Source organism: Schistocerca piceifrons, chromosome 3 (genome assembly GCF_021461385.2).
Source record: "Schistocerca piceifrons isolate TAMUIC-IGC-003096 chromosome 3, iqSchPice1.1, whole genome shotgun sequence".
Taxonomy (NCBI): Eukaryota; Metazoa; Arthropoda; class Insecta; order Orthoptera; family Acrididae; genus Schistocerca; species Schistocerca piceifrons.
Genome location: NC_060140.1, coordinates 638,626,912 through 638,652,000, shown reverse-complemented (window position 1 = coordinate 638,652,000; position 25,089 = coordinate 638,626,912). Strand labels below are relative to the sequence as shown.

At 37.1% G+C, this 25,089-nt stretch overlaps 1 protein-coding gene across 1 annotated transcript in view; it reads left to right on the top strand.

Annotated features, from left to right (window-relative positions):
* Positions 1-25,089, top strand: part of LOC124789624 (serine/threonine-protein kinase Nek8-like) — a 319,457-nt gene that overhangs the window by 216,214 nt on the left and 78,154 nt on the right. Inside the window, exon 18 of the mRNA XM_047257042.1 lies at positions 24,908-25,000. Within this exon, the coding sequence (XP_047112998.1) occupies positions 24,908-25,000 (93 nt within the window). The remainder of the gene's footprint in view (positions 1-24,907; positions 25,001-25,089) is intronic.

The window sequence follows — 25,089 nt, the reverse complement described above, 5'->3', positions numbered from 1 at the left end:
ACAGACTGGGACCAAGACGTAAGGGCATAGAATTATATTGTTTAGCATTTGCTGATGACATGGCACTGATCGCACAAGACATTACCGATGCACAGAAACACCTACAATTATTACAAGAGCAGGCAGCAAAAATAGGATTTGAAAAAACAAAATTTATGACTGACATCAAAGATGCACCTTCTGATCTCAAAATCAGTAATAACTACATCTCTCGAGTAAAAGAATTTAAATATTTAGGTGAATGGATTACAGAAAATTGTAATGAAAAGAAATCTGTCAGATCAAGAGTCCAGAAAATGGAGACGGCATTTCATTTAACAAAAAACATTTACAACAAAAAGAGTCTCTCTTGGAACCGCAAAATACGACACTACACAACAGTAATTAAACCCGAAGCTCTCTATGCATCTGAGACACAAAACCTTCAACACAGAACACTAAAAGAGGAATTAGAAGTGAAAGAATGTAAAATAATGAGGAAAATCCTAGAACCAAGAACTAAAGATGGTGTGCATTATCCAAAGCCCAATGCAGAAATATATAAAAATATCTCCAAAGTAACAGACACAATGCGCATGAGAAGAATCCAATTCATGGGGCATTTAGAAAGAATGGACTCAAACAGGTTAACGCACAAAATCCATACATTTTTAAAGAACAGAACTACAAGACCGAACTGGTACATACAGACAGAAAAAGACCTGAGAGAATTAGGGTCTCCAAATCTACACGATAGAAATGAAATCAGAAAAATCACAAACACATGGGGTTTTGAGGAAGAAGAGAGAAAAACTAACTGACATACATGGTCTACGCAATGAAAGCTAGCCCATTCGTTGTTTATGAAGGAATACTGGGCGAAAAGAAAGGCCAACAAATGTTGATTATGCGTGATCCTAAGTGATCCATCTGCGAAGAAAAAGAAGAAGAAGAAGGCATGTAATACCATCTCAGTCTTACATGGAAAACAGAGTGAAAATGGTAGACATAGCTCACACATCTGCTGATGATAAATTATTTTGTAAAATAAGTTTCAGACAGAAAAAAAATTGCAAGTGTTCCTCAGAGTAGTATTTTGGATCCAAATGAGTCAGTGGTTTTCCAAACAGTGTAAGACATGGAAAAATAGCTCTCTGCTAATGGCATCAGTCTCGTAATCACTGATAAAAAACCAGAGCTATTAGAAAAGGAAATGAAATCCTCAGTGCTGTTTAAAATTGGAAAGTATGTAATAAACTAACATTGAACATAAAGAAAACAAACAGTATGCACTTCTGCGTAGAGGGAAAATAAAACTGTCACATTAAACATAGAAGATAAATTTATAGATTGTGTTCAAATACAGAGTTTTAAGGTTTGAATATTGAATGTCAGTTGAAATGAAATGAACATACAAAGATAGTGGCAAAAAGAATATCATCAGCATGCTTTTAGAGTTCTGTCATCAACTTGTAACAGCGAGTGTATTGTGATGACATACTATTCCTACATACTCAGTTGTTAGCTATGGAATTCTTTTCTGTTTATCGAAGGCATGAAATGTTGACTCAGTTTGGAAGTAAGAGAAAAGGGTTGTAACAATGATAACGGGAAGTAATAGTTGGGCTCCTTATGAAAGTCTATACGGGATGTAGAGCGGAGTGTGTAAGCATTGGAAGAGGGGCAGTGAAATAAAAGAGTTTATTAAAGATAACTTGGGGGATGTTCTTGATACCTGGATGCAGAAAGGAGGTGGATGTAGAGGTTGGCTACTAGCCTAACAGTTGAACACAGAAATGGACAGAGCAGAAAATGGAAGAGCTGGGAATTTATGTTCATATGGCTGGTCGCCATTACTGGTGAGTGGACACAGACAGCACATGGCTGTCCGCTCTGTATGAAAACTCAATCAGAAGAGCATCTGCTTTGTATGACAGCTACAACAAAAGAGAGTTGACCAGCACCTCTCTGCCCTCCAGGACCCTCCAGCAACTGCACATCTGACTCATATCCCACATCCCCTATTGATTAACTTGGTGGTATGGGTACACCAGTTTTCTCATCAGAGATGCCAGAATGGGTGAACTGATGCCGTCTTCAGCAGATTTTACTGGAATATACTGCTTCTGTTCTGAAGGATGGGCTGGGCTGGCACATAGGCACTGATGAAGTTATTCTGGGAGGAAAGATTCAATGGAAAATGATATTTGAAATAAAATTTTGCAAAAAATCTCAAATATTCTCAGACTGACTGCCTCTACAGAACTATTTAAAATGGCGTCCTTAATGCACCAAATAAATACATATACCAGTCTGATCTGTATGTCAGGGAAGATATTACCAACCATTTCATTAAAAGTTGTATACATAACCATGGGATAAGAACTTGTTTGGACTTACATTTACCAAGGAAATACAAACAAAAAACTGGAAACAGCACTTTCTAACAAGAAATAAAACTGTGTAATACACTGCCCAATGAGGCGAAAAGCTTACTAAAGTCAGGTAAAACATTCTTCATAAGTAAGTCATACTACACCATTACAGATAATGTAGAGGACTCAGAGAAATGGTTAGTAATGAAATGAGATAACTATAACACTCTGTCAATCACAGTGCAGTGCTTTTATAAAAAAAAAAATTGTGTGCCAAGATTTATAGGTACAAATCTGCATGGATAAGAAAACTATTATCCACATTGCATACACAAGACAATTATCCACATCTGCAGAAACTCAAGCTTAGGTAAGCAGTTTTATCTGCCACTTCTCTGGTAAAAGGCTTATGTCTGGCCTGAAATTTCATCTGCTGATGTGTACACTCAGCTTTGATGTGAATTAAGGCTAGACCTATTTCAATGGCAGTCATATCAAATTCAAATTAATTTTCATTTTGTTTATAGGAGTAGTACAAAACATATTTCTTCCATGCATATGGAGAAAGTTGTTTGATGATTTTCATATTTTAAGCACGGGCCTCATAATAAAGATAACCATTATCATGTGAACATCAATTACCACAGTACTAAGTTATTTCAAAATGTTACTATTCTCAGTGTAAAAACCATTATATAGTGCACTTTTAAATGCAACTAACACAAACATTGATATATTCACTGATTTTATACTGAATGTTTCACTGATGTGCAAAGCTTAAGGACACATGTAACTTTCATGTTACATGTTGCTACCAAGTACTATAGGCCAATAACACTTGGACCATACACAGAAAGAAATACTACAGGAGAGTACAAAAGGTAACTGAAAGAAATATGCAATGTGATGGAACAGAAATTCAAAAACAATAATTACACTGAAGTCATCACAATTTATGACAGTCTTCTGGTCATTACAAAAGATGGGACATGGTTCTTAAAAGAATGTGTGATGATTACAAACAGCAGTGCATGCTCTGCAACATGCTGCCACACTGTCCACAAGGTTGGTAAGAAGTTCTTGTAGTAGGACGTTCCATTCCTCTAGCAGCACAGTTGACATCTGTTGGTTGGTCCTTGTGGCATGTGGACATGATGCAATAAATCTCCAGAATGCATCTCATATGTGCTGGATGGAATTTAAGTTAGGAAGCTAGGCAGGCCAATCCATTTGCCAAATATCCCATCATTCCAGGCTCTCCTTCACCTGCACTGCCCACTATGGTTGCACATTGTCATCCATAAACATGAAGTCAGGGCGGAATATGCTGTGTCATCCAAACAAGTTACAGCAAGGGCAAAAGCACCACAGATGCAAATATGTGAGCTGGTGCCAGTGCCATAGAGACTCACCACTTGCGCAAGTTCCACCATTGCCATGGGCGATGTTGAGGGTGAAGAATGCCTCAGCCAATTGATGTCTGAGTACAATCTGCCAATGACCAGATGACAATGGACAGAAGCCTACTTGGAAGATAGACGAGCAGCTGTTGCCTACTTGGTTGTAGATCATCATCCAGGGTTGACATAGACATAGGCATTTAGTGAACTCTTGGAAGTGAAAGGACAGTTGTTGTAAATTGCATTTGCTATGTACTGTGAAGTTTATCTACAACTATTTGCACTTAGCCATTGAGGGCTTTTTTTTGCGTTATCTTACAAGCAGTGTTGCCAACTTCCTTGTTCACAAGTCACAAGGATAAGTAAACCTTTCCAACTCATTTGTGTGACTTCGTTACTAATCTGATGGAGGGTTGTGGAACCTTCATTCTCCTCCTGTTACCTGACCCAGGGGCATAGCTGTGTAATAGTGGCAGGGAGAAATTGTCTTAGTGATGTACTCTATGAAAAGACATTTCACAAACTCAGCCTACCGTAACAACAGTGGGAACTTGGCCTCCACAGCAGTAGTGACGAAACCTTTACAAAACTGGCAATAAGGGTTTACAAAATAATGTACCTCTGAAAAGATACACTTGGGAAAGTAGTGCATTGTCACAACAAGACTGACTGCTGAGCGTACCATGTTCAAAGATTTGGAGGTCAGTACACCCATGCAACTTATGCCTCCTCATAACATAACATCTGGAACAAAAAAACAATCATGTTTCTCAGTGCATTATGCATTCCCACCATATGAGAGTATGTCCAGAATCACTTCTCAGACAGAATCTGCTCTCATCCAAGAAAAACATGTGACCCTCAATCCTCCGTGGTACAGTCTCTAAGCTCTCAGCACCATTGCAGACAGTGCCACTGATGTGCAGATATGAGTGGAACACAATGTACTGGTCTTTGTACAAAGAGGCCACCCCCATGCAGCCACCGTGCCATTGTGGAGCGCAAGATTGCCTGCCTTGTAGTCCTGTTAAATGTGGTTGCAACTGCACTCATTTTTTTTTATGTGGATCCCTTCATGCCTATTCACAATGCTGTGGTCTTCTAATGTAATTGACTATGATCAACCATGTCCTCTCCTTTGAATTGGAGTGCCGGTGGTTCAGAATGCTCCTCATGCACATAAAACAGTGCTGTATATAAAACCAGAATCCTGAGCTACATCCATCACAGGTGGTCCTTATTTCAATTCCCTGATGATTCTTATGTGAGGAATATAAATGTTGACTGTGGTTCATGTTGTAATGAAGAACACCACCTCAGTTCACCATCACAACTTGCTGATTCACACTCAAGTGTCTTCTCCTGTTCCTTCAGCTGTAGTCACTCTGCCTCCATATCATGTGATGTTCAGCTTTTGTGCACAACTGGGTAACCTCAGCCAAAATGCCCCCATACTTTCTTTCATTTCCACTGAGTAGTTAATATATTATGTTGCTTTATCTATCTTTTTCTTAAGTTTTTCAGATCAGTGTATTTATGGTGACTATGATTAACAAGCTGGAGTGAGATTATGAAACAAAGATTCCAAAGAACAGCTCATCCTAGAAGAGCCTATTTATCACATTGCAGTATTTCTTTTTTTTTTAATTGCATAACTGAGCTCTGTTGCTGCAAAAGAAATGCGATTTACCCAGATGTAGGGCAGATGCTTATAGGATGTATATAGAATGTATGAGGGTGAGTCAAATGAAAACCTTAAATATTTTTAAAAATATTATTTATTGTGCAGAAGTGGTACAGAGCTGTATCACTTTTCAACATAATCTCCCCCACACTCAATGCAAGTCCTCCAGTGCTTACAAAGTGCATAAATTCCTTTAGAAAAAAATTCTTCTGGTAGTCCGCACAAACACTTATGCACCGCATGGCATACCTCTTCATCAGAACAGAACTTCTTTCTCCCATTGCGTGTTTGAGAGGTCTGGTGAGTATGTTGGTTGAGGAAGACATTCAAAATGCAGGTGTGTGATTGTTGCAACTGTTGTACTGGCAGTGTGGGGCGTTGCATTGTCATGCTGCTAAAGGACACCTGCTGAGAGCAATCGACATCACTTTGATTTGATTGCAGGCCACAGATGATTTTTAGGTTCAAAAATGGTTCAAATGGCTCTGAGCACTATGGGACTCAACTGCTGAGGTCATTAGTCCCCTAGAACGTAGAACTAGTTAAACCTAACTAACCTAAGGACATCACACACATCCATGCCCGAGGCAGGATTCGAACCTGCGACCGTAGCGGTCTTGCAGTTCCAGACTGCAGCGCCAGAACCGCGCAGCCACTTCAGCCGACTGATTTTTAGGAGATCTGTGTATGATGCACTGGTGGCAGTGGTCCCTCTAGGCATGTAATGCTCCAAAATGACGCCTTTTTCATCCCAAAAGAGAGTCAGCATAACCTTCCCTGCTGATGGTTCTGTTCAAAACTTTTTTGTTTTGGTGATGATGAATGGCACCATTCCTTGCTTGCTCTCTTCATCTCCGGTTGATGGAAATGAACCCAGGTTTCATCCCCAGTAATGATTCTTGCAAGGAAGCCATCACCTTCTCATTCAAAGCTCTGAAGAAGTGCTTCACAAGCATCAACACGTCATTCTCTCATTTCAGGAGTCAGCTGCCTTGGCTCACATCTTGCAGACACATTGTGAAACTGGAGCACATCATGCACAATGTGGCGTGCTGACCCATGACTAATCCATAAACATGCTGCAATGTCATTCAGTGTCACTCGGTGGTTTTCCTTCACTATGGCTTCAACTGCTGCAATGTTCTGTGGAGTCACAACTCATTGTGCCTGACCTGGACAAGGAGCATCTTCCACTGAAGTCACACCATTTGCAAACTTCCTACTCCATTCATAGACTTGCTGCTATGGCAAACATGCTTCACCATACTGAACCTTCATTCATTGATGAATTTCAATAGATTTCACACCTTCACTATGCAAAAACCAAATAACAGAATGCTGTTCTTCCCTGGTGCAGGTCACAAGTGGGGCGGCCATCTTTTTACTGATACTGCGATGGTATGTGTGCATCTGCACTATGCTGCCACTTACAGGCCATTCTGAATGCTGTTTGTAGCACGCTTACCAACTTACAGGATAACGGCATGAAATTTCGATTTGTTATTACAAATTTAAGGTTTTCATTTGATTCACCCTTGTACATTTAAAAATATGGTAAACCAGGAGAGCATGTCACTGCCCACAGCCCTTGCAGGCAGATGTTATCAACACTTACCTCCTTCTCCAAGGCACTATAAAGTCAAACCTATACAGTGGTATTCCATCCACTGCAACAAAAAAATTAAAAAAGAAACTGTCGTTGTAAAGTTCAATGAAATGTCTTACAAAAATTCATGTTTCTTAAAAAAGTAGACATCTGGGGGTGAATAATCAAGTGGGCAGGCATGCCACAGATTGTAGACACCTGCTGTGAACAACCAAATGGGCTGGCATAGCAGAGTCTTCTGATCTATCAGCTGTTAAAGCAAATCTCTATGTTGTATGGTGTGAGAGATGTGGTTCTGTTGCAAAATGTTAACTTATTATTAATATCTTAATTATCTATGTCACTTTTGGTTCTGTTGCTAAAAACAAGATAGTGGATACTGTAGCAATCTTGCTTCTTCCTTGAGCCTCACTACTATATGGATGCATATTATATGTACTCTGATTTTTATTGTGAAATAACAACTTACTTAAAATCTTTTACACATTATTTTGGTAGAAATATACCTAAACCTCTTCTATGCTAATGATAGAATCTTTTGTATATTTTTTTGCCTTTTAAATATGTTAGAAGTGGTTGGTTTGGTGATGCAGCAGTCACACACCAATATCATGTTATTGTTTTTGCAGTTCAATATTTGTAAGTTGAGCCTGAAATCTGTGTTCTTAACAAAGACCAATCATTACTGTTATTATTACTGTCATTATTATGCAAATAATTTCTTTGCATTGAAATTTAACAGTAACAAAGGTCTTGCATCACCAAGCTTGCTGCTTACCAATGATGGCTTCTGGCTCTGATGCAATTATTAGCCTAATAACAAGAGGTAACTTATTCAAGTAAAATTCAATTGCTGTGTCATAAGAAAGGATCTTACACCTAAATCCCAGTTTGATGATTACATGTTTCCACCGTCTTCTTGTTGGCAATTTAAAGTGCCCTTCCTTTGCCAATATGTTACTATCTTATTTAACTTTCAAAAATTAACACAATAGAAAGGCAGGAAGGTATCATTTTACTGCACCTTAGATGATCACTGACCTCATACTCTTAGCATCATTCAGAATGCATGGGACAGGCTGCACAAAATTGGTCATGGGAACACCTAGTCACTAGGTGCAGGTCCCTTGGGTGCAGCTAAAGTGATCATAGCCATAAGGTAAGGATGGAAACAGACTTCTGTTTTACTTGGGCCTTGCAGACATTCCAAGAACACCGACAGATTTCAGGCTTTCAGCTAATTTTACAATGTATGTATGGTGCCAATTAGGGGTGCTAACTTATAAAAAATATTTGGGGGGGGGGGGGTCTTGCCCCGGGATATTTTCTAAATTTTATATGAAAAATAGTGAATTTTAAAGTTTTTTAAAGCATTTTAGAGTCATATGATCAATATTAGACCCCCTAAAACTGGACTCTCGATAACTCAAGACTCCAGGAAACTCAACAAGTCTAATACATTTTTTGGGTTTGAAAAAAGAAACAAAACATAAACATGCATGTTATTTTCGTAAGGAGCTAATTCAATTTGCAGTAATAATCATGCTTATAGGCTATTACAGAGCAGTGAATATATAGCTCTGAAAAGACAGAAATTATATTTAAATGAATTCTAAACTATCATTAAAAGAATAAAACATAAAATATTGCTGTTGCACAGTAAGAGCACTTTGATTAATAAGTGAAATATCTCATTAAAGCTTACTTTGAATGAGGCTCAGGGTTCATAAAATAAAAACAATATCTCAAAGTTAATGTTTTAATACAGTTAAAAAAGTTAATACAGTATGCCTAACCACTTTCAGTCAAAAAGTATGTAAATAGTGGGTTGTAATTGGGTCTTGCACCTTAAAAATATCTAAGTATTTGAAAATAACTAATACAGTACTATAGTAATATAATAAATTAGTACTAAACTAGTACTAATATTTCGAAACTAAAAATTTAACATTATGTATGTATTTAATTCTCTATTTTATAAAGATTTTTAGTATTGCTCTAAATGCCATTATTAGGGATAGAGTGTCTTTAGAAAGGTGCAAATGTTGGCCGTCTGACTGGATTACTGAATATGAAGTCATTGATACCGTATTTACTCGAATCTAAGCCGCACTCGAATCTAAGCCGAACCTGAAAAATGAGACTCGAAATCAAGGAAAAAAATTTTCCCGAATTTAAGCCGCACCTGAAATTTGAGACTTGAAATTCAAGGGGGAGAGAAAAGTTTTAGGCCACACCTCCAAATCGAAACAAAGTTGGTCCATTGTAATATGAGACACAATTTAGGTCGAATGAATGACGATACAGCTACAGTAGTTTGGTTCGAGTCGTAGGCTTAGCAGTTAAGCTTTACCAGGTAGCCATTGCTATGCGTCAGTTGCTCTGTCCATATTTATATGGGTACCCTTCCTTTTTCACGTGCTGCGTCTGGTTTGAATCGATTGCTTATTTTTCTTTGATCTAATAAGTGCCGTTCTCTTTGTTATAGGTGTTTACGTCACTCTAAGCTGAAAATGCATTACTGTACTGTGTGATGCATTGTTTGTCGCCTTCTGATAATGTGTGTGTATGACCTGTCGCTGCTCGCGGCATGGCTTGCTTTTGTGCACGCTACCACCACTTACAATTAAAAAACAAAAGAGAGGAATCGTCTCATTAGCGAAACAATGGCAAGAGACTGCTATTTGTTGTTATTTATACTGGTGCTTTCTTCGATAATGATCAACAAGAACCAAATAATAGATTGCATATGATAGAAGATGTTCTGAACGAGAGTTTAGCGAAAATTTTTCTCCATTTGAAAATCTTTGCAGACGCCTCTTTAGTACATTACATTCTGCACACAAATTAGTCATCTTAAGATTTAAAAATCTAGTCAATTGCCGTGCTTCATTTCTGACTGTACCACTATTAGGCATAAGAATAATACGAATATAAACATGACATGATATGTACATTCTTCCGCGTTTGCTATTGTCTCACTCTAGTTTCGTAGTTTATTAGGCAGACAGGATTAAAATGAGATAGCAGCAAACATGAAACAGTACGTGGCAAAATGTTTATATTTGTATTATTCTTATGGTGAAGAGAATACTGCATGTGATTCACAATACATAAAAGTTCCTATTAGCAACCATCTCTTCTCACAGGTAGGAGAAAATTCAGAATGTAGAGTGGGCCAAATTGACAAACATCCCAAACAGTCTTGCCAGTCGGATTTTCATAGTACATTGAAATAATGCTACATTCAAAGATGAACAATACGGAATTTGTATTTACTTTGTTGGATAATGTATGAAAATGCAGTGGTCGAAACTCGGGGCGGAGAAAAAAGCTCATATTCCACCTTTTTTTTAAAATTTATTTACTGACGCAGAGGTTTTGGCGCCCGTATTTATCTTTGTGACTGCAAAGCATGCCTGTGTAGCGCTACATATATTCGACGGCAGAACATAGTTGTGGTGGCACCTACAAACATTTTTCAGAACTTCCGCTTACTTTGCACTCGATTCTAAGCCGCAGGCGGTTTTATGGATAACACAAACTGGGAAAAAAAGTGCGGCTTAGATTCGAGTAAATACGGTAACTGGTCAGATATCCAATTCATCCAAAACATCTCGGTGGACGTGAAGAACAGCCAAGTTGTTCAATCGCTTCTGTCCCATTGTTGATCAGAGATATGACTTCAGACATCTAAGTGCACTAAATGACTGTTATGCTGTTGTTGTCATCATTGAACTACTTGGAGAATCTTAATGCACTTCACTACTTCACATAACATTTCTCCAACTGCAGGCTCTTGTGTAATGTACTTTCTTACATCAAACATGTTTTTAAGACCAGTTGTCTTTTATTAAGAATATCAGCTAACATATTCAAGTGTAAGCACAGTCTCTCAATGTCTAGGTAATTTTTTAAAAACTCAGTTGATTTTTCCAAATTTGTTTCCCTTCTGTTTACTAAAAGCAGGCACTCTTGTTCAATTGCAATGACCTGTGTGTGTCCAGTTGAAGCAAACTGCTCAGTAATGCAAGATTGCACCATTTGACAAACTTCAATGTAAATATCTTTGTAGTATTCCTTTGGGGTTTTGAAAGTGTGCGGTGCGGTGAGCTGGTTTCATTGTTTTCCTACTTCTTTGGTATACTTTGATCCCAAGGAAGCGAAGGATCATCAACTTGGGAAGGTTTTTCTTTTAAACACAATTCCCAATAGTCTTCAAAACTATCACGCCTTCCATTCAGTATACAAATCAAGCCCCCATATATTTTTTCCAGATCAGCAACGCTTAGTTGATGGCATTGGATTTTTTCATTGACGTCCTCTACTGGGTTCATTGCATGGCAATAAAGATGTAAAAAGAAATAAGCCTTGAATTGTAACATTGACTCAAAGTAGCCTGCACATTTGTCCTCTGCAGAAAATTTTTCAAAAAGCTCTAGAAGTTCTTCAAAGTTTTTCAGTATTCTCAAGATACTAGAAGCTCGCATAGTCCATCGAAAGAGGCCGTAGACCAGCTTGTTCATTGGTGCTCTCACAGCATATGCTTCCGAAAAGTCCCATCCTTTTGTTGGATTTCCTTAGGCTGTTTACTAAGTCGTTGGCTAAAGCCATAATATCCATCATAGACATAAGAAGGCAGAGACTGTCTACAACTGCCAAGTCTAAACTGTGAGCAGTGCCGTGCACATAATGTGCTTTTAGTTGTATATCCAAAACTAACTTTTTCAGTCCTTTGAACTTATCTCTCATATTTGAAGCACCATCATAGCACTGTCTTCTTAAGTTATCCATTGACAAATGAAGAAGAGCAAAAACATCTTTTAAAATACTAAACAGAGTTTGTGATTCAGTGTTGGGGGTCTTGTATAAGCCAATAAAGTCTTCATTGATGATTAAGCAATCATCGACAGTACGAATACAGAACATTTGTTCATGAATCGAAGAATCACTTGTTTCGTAAACCATAATAGAAAAATGTTCAGTCTTCTTGATTGAAGCCAATACCTTTCTCAACACAGACTTTCCTAGTAGATCAATGATCTTGTTTTGAATATCATGGGATGTCCACTTACACCCCGAATGCCCTAACCAATCTTTAAACTCAGGTATGTCATTCTTTCAGAGTTCCAACAATCAAAAAAATTTGAGTTTACATCTTTGTGCCCTCTAATTGCTAGTCCTTGTTGGCATAGAAATTCCACTGTAGTAAAAATTGTCTCAAGAGCTAAACGGCCTTTCTTCGTATCACTATCTAATGTTCATTCAATTTGGAGGCCACACTTTGGTTAGTGATGGAATTTAGTTACAGAACACCTTCTTTATGCGTAAATGTATTTTCATGAAGACAGAATTTTTCTAAAGCCTTTTTCCAGTTAGAAAATCCTAAGGAAGTAAATGCATCTTCTTTTTTTGAAGGAAATTGTAATAGATTTTTAGCATCTGCCTCTTTGCAGGTTTTGCAAAAACCTTTTTTGGTAGATGCTTCATATTCTAGCCATTTATATTTGATCAACCAAGACTTCTGAAATGATCTTGCCTTACTGGATTGTCCAGGTTTTGCTGTGAATGGTTCTTGCCTGAAAACGACGAAGCAATTGACGACACAATAATTGTTGGAGGATGACTTGCAGCATCATCAACTTCCAAGTGCACCTTTTTGGTAACAAATTTATTCATTGAAAACTTAATTCACAATACACCAAGAGACTAAAGTAAATGAATAAAATATAGTCATATAAAATAGTCCACTAGACACTACAGTCGGAACACTAAACCTGTCTTCAGCATGCACTGAACAAAACTATCCACACTGAATGACTGTGACAGCAGGATGGGCTTTATTTAGCCACGCTGGCCCACTGGCCCCAGACTTTACCCAACTGTTCATGCACTGGGTCAAATTCTAAGTGTGTAATGCTATCATGATTCACACCACTCATTTTCAGTTAACGTGCTTACTACTGTAATAATTATTTGTTTTAACTCGTTACTGAGTACTGAGTTTAAAACGTAATATCGTCAAACAAGGAAAATAAAAAATTCCAACATAATTTTGTGATTTTACAAAACATAATATAACTAATAATTTTCTTAAATTTTTGAGGGGTCTTGGGCCCCCTTAAGCCCCTTGGAGTCGGCGCCTGTGGTGCCAATTCACCTAGTCTTGTTCATTGACCCCTGATAATGCAGTGTGACAAAAGCATAGAATAAAATTGATATTGGCTTTCAATTTTTCACTACAAAGCAGTTGCTATGTATTATTGTGGATGTCTACAGATGACCCACAGATATCCACATGCTTTTTTCTGCAAGATAACAATTACCGCATATATCCATGGATATTTGCATTCATGTAGACCTCTATCTATAGCGTATGGCAGTCTTCACGGGTGGATGCTGACCCTGTTTTTCAGGTGGGTGGTGGGGAGGACATGAAGACATGTACAGGTCTGGAATCAGTTTTACAAACAGACAGGAATTAGTGCAAGGGGAATATCAGGAGTTGATAGGTCAGAAGTCACCAGTGGGTGCCCTTAATGTGTGCAGCAATGAAAAACATAACTGTGTTTCATGCTATAAGTTATCTGGAGTAAATTGTATGTAAATCAAAGAACATTATACAATAGTGGCCAAGCAGATGAGGTAGTGCAGTTATTAAGGCACACACCTTGCATATCTGAGGATGGAGTTTGCTATGTCCAGCCATCCTGAGTCAGTTTCCTGTGGGTTTCATAAATCATGTCAGGTAAATGTCAAGATGGTTCTTTCATGATCATGACCAAGCACCTGTCCTATCCTCATAAAATCATACTTAAATATTGTGTGTGTAGGTATATTTTTGAGTTATTTGTTTTCACTGTATGTGATGGCTAATCCTGTTTCATAATAAGATGATCCCAGGATGAATAACTATTAGAGTCATTCAAAAACAAGTGAACTAGAGGATGTAAAATAAAAACCACTGAAGGGATCATAGTGCCACTGCATGGGTAGGAGACGTGGTCCCTATAAGAGTGCTGTGGCCCCAAACTTGCTGCTAGAGGGGCATGAGCCCACACCCACATAGTGACAGAAGAAGTACATGCATGTGTCGACTGTCTGCTGCACTCAGTAGTGCTGAAAACAGATAAATGGAGGCTCCAAAAAAATAGCACATGAGTGTAGGGCATTTCCTTACACCAGAAGGAGTGTGGGAATGGAAGATCATTGAAAAATGGCACAAATGTAAGGGAAACATTGTATTTCCATTGCAGTTCTGACACTAAATCAAACCTCTGGGGCAATGGCTGCCAACATAGCTCACCACACTTCAACAATGAGGGCATCTACCTAGACAATGGTATCAGTAATGTGGTGTGAAGTTCCAGATCATGCACCATCAGCCAACAACATCAATCATTTCTTGAATTCCTTGTGCCATACCTTGACCCTCATAACAGACATACAGTGATCTTCACATGCTTGTGCCATTTTTTGATGAATTTCAGTTTCACACACTCCTTTTGTTGTCAGGAAACACACTACACACCTTTGTTCACCTTATGAAGCCTCCATTTCTCTGTCTTCAGCATGGCTTGAGTGCAGTGGATGGCTGATGCCTGTACGTGCTTGCTATGTCTTTCTTTTTTTCAGGAATGTTTTTATTGCTATTACCAGACACAATTTCATTTCTCTCTACTTTAATATCATCAGTTATTTAGTTGCCCAAATAAAAATACTTCTTATCTACTTTTAGCTTTTTATTTCTCAGTCTAATTCCCTCAGCACTGCCTGATTTAATTCAACTTTGTTCCATTACCTTTCTTTTACTTTATTTGGTGTTCATCTTATAACCTCTTTACAAGACACAATCCATTCTGTTCAACAGTTCTTCCAAGTTGTTTGCCATCTCAGACAAAATTACAGTGTCACAGTTTTTAGTTCTCCTTCCTGAACTTTTATTCTGTTTCCTAGTTTCTCCTTTGTTTCCCTTACAGTTTGTTCAAGGTACAGATTGAATAACATCAGGGATAGACTACAAGCTGTCTCACCCACTTGTCAGCTATTGCTTCCCTTTCATGTTCTTTGACTCTTATAACTGCAGTCTGGTTTCTAGACAAGTTAAGAATAACCTTTTGCTCCATTTATTTTAACCCTGCCACCTTCAGAATTTCAAAGAATGTAGCACAGTTGACATTGTCACATGCTTTCTCTAAATCTACAAGTACAAATGGCATATTCAAATGTTTGCCTTTCCTTAACCTGTCTTCTAAGATAAGTCAAAGAGTTAGTATTGTCATCCATGAGTTTGGTCTCTACCAGTTTTTCCATTCTTCTGTACAAAAATTCATATTAGTTTTGTGCAACCATGATTTATTAAACTGATAATTTGGTATTTTTCACACTGGTCAGCACATGCTTTGGAACTGGAATTACTACATTAATTTTGAAGTGCGTGGGTATTTCACATGTCCCATACATCTTACAAATGAAGTGGAATAGTTTTGTCATGGCTGGCTTGCCAAAGGATCTCAGTGATTCTGAGGGAATGCTGTCTGCTCCTGCTGCGTTGCTTTGACTTCAGTGGTTCACTGATCTGTCAATCTTTCCTTGCACTATCGTACCTCCCCTTACATATTTATTTATAGTTTGTTCACAATATTCTGGACAATCAGCAAACACAGAATTAATGAGAGGAATACGGGTGATTCCTTGTGATTATGTACAATGAAGTGGAACTGACAGTCGAAGTTTTTCCCCTCTGTAGAACACATATATGTGTTGAACATTTGTATGATGTTCAGGTGTAGTTTAAGGTCAAGCACAATGCATAGTAGCCTACCAATAAGCTGATACCTCCTTATTGTGAACTGGTGTCATTGTACCATCTGACTTGTACTTTTTTGATTTGATCAAGCTTTAACGGTTACTATGCACTTTGAGTTTTGAATCATTTGTCAAAACACTAATACAGTTTAGGTTTATTAACTTGGTTCACCTAGCAATTATAAACCAAATGTTATAACCATGTTTTGTGTTCTTTCCTAATAAGATAATTGTTAATCTTCTGAGATGGCTATGCATTAATGTGTCAAGTCTATAGCATTGTGAAGGAAAGTGTTGTCTCTTTTCGACCTGTGTTCATTCTGAGTAGAGTCTTGATCAGTCTCAGTGCACACTGCTGGCACTTATCTGCACTCATCCACACTCATCCACTATCAGCATACCACAAATAGTCACAGTTCCCTGTGGTGCTTATTCTACAGCCTGAATTACCAACAGTGCTCATTAACCACACTAAGAATGAGCTAAATATCTGCCACTAGAACTCACTACTCATGTAGCACATGCACACAAAGCACTTTCCTCTTTTCTTTGTTGCTTGTCTTACCAAAACTGGACTTTTCATGATGTGACCATGGAGTCATGCCCACAGTGAATGCAATATGCCACACAGAAACATATGATGCAGAGCAGTGCGAAACTGTACATAATGGAGCAGAGTGCTCATAGGTGTGCAGCATGGTTCCAGTTTTCATGGGTGCATGTCAACAAAAATTATGGTCGAAACTCTGAAAATTTCAAGTATTGCTTTCATAGTTGTTTGTCATGAGCTGAAAGGGGAAAAACATAGTAAACATCATCAGTGGATGACACGAGTGCTGAAATATTGAAAGATGTATGGTGGATGTAATCTTTTAAGTGATTTATGTTTTGATAGTGCTGAGTAGGATATCAATGACAAGATTCCTTTTATGACATTGCTACCCTCACTGAAAGTGGAAAGATTTACAAGACATGCTGTACTGAATAGAATGACCAGATTACAGTACTAATCAGAATAAGGACTGAGAGTAAACCAAAGAAAGACAAAACTAGTGAGGAGTAGCAGAAATGAGATTAGTGAGAAACCTAGGGTACATATATGGTACAGCCGAACCACTGGCACATCACTTCCTACTGCTCACAGGTAGTCTTGCTACATTTCCACTGCAGCCTCACTGCTGGCACAGCACTGCTTGCTGGTCATGCAGCATTTCATTTTCCCACCAGGAACTTTTACCTTGTGGCTGTTAAAATTGGTAGCTGAGCGGATTACTTGCAGTGTATGAGGCAAAAACTGTGTTGGTTCATTCATACAAAAATGTGTTATTCACAACAAGAAAGAAGAAGGTCTGGATACACCCTTTGAATATAGATAATAGTATTGCAAGTGCTAACAACAGCTAAAAATTTATTCAGAGCACTTTTTCTGATACTTAATGAATGTAATTAACAGATATTCCAGTTTATTTTAAATATTATACGACAAGAATTGCTTAAGAAATGAAGATTCAACCCGAAATTATTGGCATAATTTTTCTTGAAGAGGATTCATAGGTCTGTTCACTCTGAAGTAATATTTCATCAATTTTTATCTGCATTTACTTCATCAATGACAATAACAAATTTCTGAAAATATAATGTAATGTGATAGATTAAAAAAAAACTATACTTGCCAAGCAGTGGTAAGAGAACACACATATAAAAGGTATTAAAGTTTGCAAGCTTTCGGTGTCAGTACATCCTTCTTCTGGCCGAAAGGTTGAAGAGGAAGGAAGAAGGGTGCAGGAAAAGGAATGATGAGGTCTAGGAAAAGGGGTGAAGTTCATAAGAGTTATGCAGAATCCCAGATCAGGGAAGACTTATCTGACAGGATGAGAAGGAAAGGCTCCCTCCTTCCTCTTCAAACCTTCTGCCAGAAGAAGGCACCATTGGCTCCGAAAACTTGCAAACTTCAATACATTTTATAAGAGTGTTCTTCTGCAGCTGCTTGGTGAGTAGATTTTTTTTATCTACACAGTTACATCATACAATAAAACATTAATCTACCACTTTTAGATCTTTGTTGTGTTATTTTAATGAAAAAATGGTAGGTGAAGCAGAGGAACTAATTTCCAAAAATTGTTAAACCTAATATTAACCATCATGAAGCAGTTATAATTATCCTTTTGCTTCTGGTTTCAGATAGCTTTGAGTCCAGAAATAGTTGAGATAAATTCTTGTTTAAAAATCATTACTTATAGTTCTCACATCATTAGCGTCTGTTTATTGTGGTTTCAGTAGTAGGATACAGGGAAGTTACAACAAAACTAACTCTCGATACCCTATTTACAAAGTTTCAAATGCTAGTATTAAGTGAGGAATCTAGGAATGTACTCCAATAGCCTAAAGCTCTTGTAGTGTGTAAAGGGACATCCTCCTCTTGCATTACTTTTCCTCAACAGTAGTAGTCGATACCAGTAAAATTTTTTGAATTTTGGAAAGGTCAGTATTACCTCAGCTGTTTTTCTGAAAAGTTTCATATAATTTTACAAACAATATGTTATATTTCAAGCTAAAATTTATGAAAAGGAATTACTTTATTTTCATTGTTACAATTGATATGTATTACCTTTGAACGTACAGTTGAAATGGCATTTTTTTTCTTTCTAAAAAAAAAAAAATGAAATTATGGAATTATGGGCCCACTTAAAATTTCTATAATTAATTATGCCACATAGTACTGTTTATTATTTTTACTTCTGGATTCATTTATCAAATAATAATTAAAACTAATGGAGATTCATTTGTCAAGAAAACTTGTAAACTGTTTGCAATATTGTTATTTCCACTGAGTGAGAGAGTAATAAGCATGCCTCTGATGTGATCAGAGGTAGAGGTATTTTTGTATTTTGGGTGAACAATGGAATTTTAGGCTTAGTTAATTTGAAAATTCAAAAGACTGTGATGTGGTAAAATGTGACAAAATAAATTAACGCAAAAATGAAAATTCTGCAACAACATTCTTCAAAATTATGTAGATCAATTTGGCAATGAGGACCTAAAATACGAAAATTGCAGCTTCTAGAATCAGACCCCTAGGAATGAAGAACTGGAGCCAACTTAGAAAAGATAAGTAAAATAAAAAGTTTATCATAAATCTTACTCCTTTCAAATCTTCAGGAAAGACTTTACCATAGTGGACAGTGTCAGCAACAAAGAACAAGGGGGTAGATTACAAGTGGTTGTGAAGATAAGTTAATCTAATTATAGCTTGCACAGTGGCATTTAACAAGTCATTTCCCTGATTCTCTATAATGTAATATAGGGTACTGTGAGAAACATCCTCTGCCACAGACTTCACATTAGCTTGCAGAGTATGGATGTAGTTGGAGATGTAGAGGTAGATATACACTGTTGGAGAAACTGCACAATGAGGAGCAGTCAGACACGGCACTGACAGAGTGACCTTGAAGCTGCCAACCATGGCTTAAGTTTCAGGACATGGAATGGTGGTCTTATGGCATGAAACAGACTGCTGGAAAGGCAGAACAGAAGAGAATCAAAGTGTTTGAGATGTGGTGCTACAGAAGCATGTTGAAAATTTGTTGGACTGGCAAGATAAGGAAAGACGTGGTTCCCTGCAGAATCTGGGAAGAAAGGAACATATGGAAGTAGGAACAGGATGATAGGACGTGTGTTATGCATCAGGGAATAGCCTCTACAGTACTAGATGGAACTTTAGAGAGTAAAAGGTCTAGGGAAAGACAGAGATTGGAACACATCCAGTAAATAACAGGATGCAGCATGAGAGTACTACTATAAGATGAAAAGGTTTGCATAAGAGAGGAATTTGTGGCAGGCTGTATTAGACCAGTCAGAAGTCGGTTGACTCCCAAAACACTGATCGTAAGTTCAATATTTTTATTGCATGTCATCAGGCTTTGAACATTGATCTGTTTGACTGAGACCATAGGCATGCACAAGGGGGATTTCCCATTCCCCAACCTGCTCACCAGTGTGAGGACTACTGAGTTTTTATCCATTATAGAATATTCATTCATCAAGAATAACCATCAGTTCTCTGGATATGATAATTTTTGTGTCATGTACAAGATTTAGTTCTTGTTGCTTGACACATTTCTGAACTGAACAACTCATTTATGTAAGAAATGGCTATGTTATAATCTTGCCACCCCTCTATAAATTTCTGTGGATGCCCATGGTTGAAGCAGTAATAAAGAAACAATAACTAAGTCTAGAAATGCGGTATGTTTGAAAGAGAAAATGGCAATAGCAGTGTGTTTTTTGGATTTGTGTAAATGTTTTATGTATCTATTTAAAATATCCAAGCGAAGCATCTCAGTAAATGTTCCTGAAGTGTGCATGGCTCATAATGATACACTGAAAAAATTATATTCTTAATCTCAAGTTTCCTTTATTAGCAGTACAACTTACGAGATAAAATTGTTAACAGATTGTGGAAAAGAGCCATAGTACTGATAGGGAAGCACATCATATCTTTCTTGAAGGGGTGACTGGGCTACCTGATTTGAGAACATAGAAGTGTAGGGGTCAGAGTTAATTGGCAGGCAGCTGGTGCTTCAGAATTGTACTGAACAGCATTGTACCCAGGAATATGTTTGCATTGTGTTTTCATTTATTTTTTTATGTAATCATTATATTTCAGATTCTACAGTGCCATTTGTTCTCAATACAGGTCTATTAAGTTTCCCAATTTCTGATGATTCCACTTGACACTCATTTTGAGACAGAAGTTAAATAAATTTACATACCTGCTACTCCTGTCAGTACATTACCCCCTCGTTCTGGCTTGGTAGTTAGAAACTCCCCTTTGATGACCAGCACTGCACAGAACTTGTTTCCTGTTGTTCAAAAATGGCAGAGTGGCATGGTTTGCCTTCCACATTGGATATTGTGTGATGTGGATATTGTGTGATGCTCCACACCTCTTTTCTTGGTTTCATGAAATGCAGTGTGGCATATCTGGTATGGTCACAACTAAACCTGTTCTTTATTACATGTCATATTAAAATCAAAGTACTAAAGAGTGCTCATATACAATAAGATATATATATTAAACAATGGAAAATCCAGGATGGAATGTAACAATATTATGAAAATGAAAGTCACCACTCACTATATAGTGGAGATGCTGAGTCACAGATAGCCAGAACAGAAAGACTGTCACAAATAAGCTATTGGCCAGCAAGGCCTTTGTCAAAAATACATATACATCTATTTTTGATGGAGGCCTTGCTAGCTGAAAGCTTATTTGTGATAATCTTCTTGTTGTGCCTATCTGTAACTCAGTATCTCCACTATATGGTCAGTTGCAACTTTCCTTTTGATAATATTGTAAGGTATAGGTATTGTTGTACTTCCACTTTCTTTAGAAAGTTTGCATGATATGTAATTTATTTGCAACAATAATACATTTAATGTGTTGGCTGCAATATTTTTTATCTGCATAGTTCATTTGTCTAAATTTTTTCAATAATGCTAAATTTTTATTAAAGCTACTTATAAAATTATAATATTGCTAAGTGTTATTAGGAAAAATTACAGAAAAGTAACTTTATGAAGAGGGGTGGGGGGGGGGGGGGGGCTGTGAAAATTCTACCAGGGACGTAGGATCATGTTGATAGGACCCTGGTTAGCTATTTGTTTCCAACACATGTTTGCTAAATTGCTTTTATGACTGTCAATTTTAACATATAGAAGTCATGAAAATTATGCTGTTCATCCATTAATATGAACAGGTGTGAATTTTTTAATGAGTGTTATGGAAGACACTAAAATTGGAAAAGCATTTTCTTGAATTTATCTCTCATCTTCCCACTTTTAAGAAATATGTGTCAAAGTCACTTTTTTTATGGTTATCTTGTTGATGTCCAATAGGATTTAATCAGTTGTCACTTTTTTGTTATACCAGTGTTTCAATTTTTAGGTTCAATCTACATGTTGGTGTTGCGATTTTCAGTCCAAAGACTGGTTTGATGCAGCTCTCCATGCTACTCTATCTATCTTGCTATCCTGTGCAAGCCTCTTCATCTGTGAATAACTGCTGAAACCTACTGCCTTCTCTATCTGCTTACTGTATTCCTCTCTTGGTTTCCCTCTATGATTTTTACTCCCCATACTTCCCTCCAGTACTAAATTGCTGATCCCTTGATATTTTAGAATGTGTCCTGTCAACTGATCCCTTCTTTTAGTCAAGTTGTGCCACAAATTTCTTGTCTCCCCAGTTCTTTTTATTATCCCTTCATTAACTGCAACTTGAGTATTTACAGTTTTTTGAAGGTATAAAGTAAATTACTGTACATATTGCACAATCTGTCTTAAAAACTCAATTTTTTGCACCTCTTTGTAGTATGTTTATTCCTTTTGATATTTAATGCTGAAAATAAAAATCCATTTTATCTGAACTGCAGTCTACACAATCACAATGAAAGAGAGAAAAATAATTTTCATTTAGATTTTGCTTCCTTGTAAAGGTTTCTGAGCGATGTTATGGTATTTACTCTGGTTCTAAGTCACTGTGAATATCAAATAACTCAAAAGGGAAATTAAAAAACACACCTTATTTCCCACTTTCTCTTAAAACTATCTGAATATTTAGATTTACGATTAAATGTTCCATTAACTATATGATGGGTACTGGTAGTAATATCCTTAGTAAAGTTGAATGTCATGTGGTAATATAATGTACAATAAATGTGGCTCTGTGTTTATGGATATAGGTAATGATTATCTTGAAAGATATCGGTTTAATCAAATAAATATCAAGCTTTCAATAGGATATAAAGAGCAGTACAAATAAGGATGCAGCTCATTCAGTTACAGTGACTTGTTTGTCTTTTGTTAATGTCAGTGTGTATTTTATATATCTAAAAACAAAGATGATGTGACTTACCAAACGAAAACACTGGCATGTCGATAGACGCACAAACAAACACAAACATACACACAAAATTCAAGCTTTCGCAACCAACGGTTGCTTCGTCAGGAAAGAGGGAAGGAGAGGGAAAGACAAAAGGATGTGCATTTTAAGGGAGAGGGTAAGGAGTCATTCCAATCCCGGGAGCGGAGACCCTCTCCCTTAAAACCCACATCTTTTCGTCTTTCCCTCTCCTTCCCTCTTTCCTGACAAAGCAACCGTTGGTTGCGAAAGCTTGAATTTTGTGTGTATGTTTGTGTTTGTTTGTGCGTCTATCGACATGCCAGCACTTTCGTTTGGTAAGTCACATCATCTTTGTTTTTAGATGTATTTTTCCCATGTGGAATGTTTCCCTCTGTTATAGTCAGTGTGTACTTTGTCTCATTAAATGTCCCTGCATGTTCTCCTTCTGGATAGGATGTATATGACACAATGAATTAATGAATAACAGTTCAATGTCTTGTCTTGGTCACTGTATGTGACAAAATTTGGTGGTCTGTACTCAATCGTTTGTTGAGGATCAAAACTTTAATTATTTATGAATCTCTTTGATTTTACATTTACCCATATAGGATAAACGTTACTGCAGTGCCAATTTATATCTTTATTTTGAAACAGTATTATAACAAAAGGAGTTCCAGGATGAGGACAGCAAACAAAAATAAGGAAAAGAAACCACCCATCTGCACAAGGTGTTATCCTGTAGTATTTCTCTATTTACAGTTCAAGAACACACAGTGCATAACGTTAACAACTGCACCACTGTGCAGACACTTTTAGTGCAATACATACCCAAAGAAAGATAATTGGGAGTAAGAAGTCAAACTATAATCGAATACCCTGTAACAAGTCACTAGAGACCACAGAGAGAGAGAGAGAGAGAGAGAGAGAGAGAGAGAGAGAGAGAGAGAGGGAGGAGGAGGGAATGTTGTGGGGGTGAATGTACTTACACTAGAAAATGAGCATTATTGTAACTTGAAAGCTAGAGAAATTTTCTAACCACTTATATGTGTCTACCTGCCATATGTCATTTATCTACAGGGTGCATGAGAACTCCATCAACAAAATTTATAAATTTATTCAGGGATATTTTCTGAATATTTTGGTGTAATGGACCTATAATCTCCTGAGGCTCACTACAGGGTATTTGCCTATTGTTTCATTTCTTAATTCCATTTATTCTTGTATCTGTATAGCACTGAAAATATCTGGACAACAGTGCAAATTTTGTTTTGAAACAAACTAGCTCTATTCACTCCTTGTACTTGCTGTGGATAACTTTAATGCTCACTTTACTCTTCATATCCCAAGCTTGAAGTAATTTTTGCTCAGTTCTGCCTTAGTGTTGCTTTTTCCACAGTGTTAGCTGTACTTTAATGGAGATACACAGCTGTATGGATAGGTTTACTGATAAAGAGTTAGTTAGTCTGTACCTTGAACATGGATATATTGAATGGAATGGGAGAGTAGCATAATGATACCATGCTGAGCTGTTCTTGGAGTAATGGAAACTTCACAGTGCTTTTGTATTTGATGATATTACATTGTGTTTTTTGCTGTACTTTCAGTTATAGCACATTACAGGCTCTTTTACTATTGTGATAATATTTTCACAGAATCAAATGTAATTAGGTTCACAAACTGAACAAATAATAATTACATTACTGCTTTATAATGAGCCACAAGAGACCGTGAATTCCTAACACCAGAATACTCAGAAGGTATCTCTGAACAACCTCTGAAATTTTGTGACTGGGTGGTCGCATGTCTTAACTTTTGATTGTATGTTTACATTTTCTAACCTTATGAGTAAATAATGGTTAATTAGGTCCATTATTTTATTCTCCTCCATGCCTGACAGGTTGACTGAAAGCATTACAAAATTATTCATTTCCTTAATGTTCTCTGCTCTTTGTCAAACTGTTTTTCAATTCTGTTTGCTTTCCACTTTGTTTTCTTTTGTTTCTATCTACATACTTTCACATTCACATATAATGTTTCATTATTCCACCTGCCATTTCTTGATTATTGTCTCTTATTTAAATAAATTACTGATTATAAAAGCCCCCAAAACATTATCAGCATAAGAAATGCTATGAGTTTTATTCTCTTTTCCAGTTTGTAAAATGTGGTCCAACATATACTGTGGTAGGCACAAGTGAGAATGCTGTGTACTTCTGGGGAACAAGATTTTTTGCACCCGCTGGCGTGGTACGTTCTTTTAGGATTAAAGATGTGTAGGAAATACTTTGTATACTTATCACTGAACACTGGAAATTAATTGTGATTAAAATTATTAT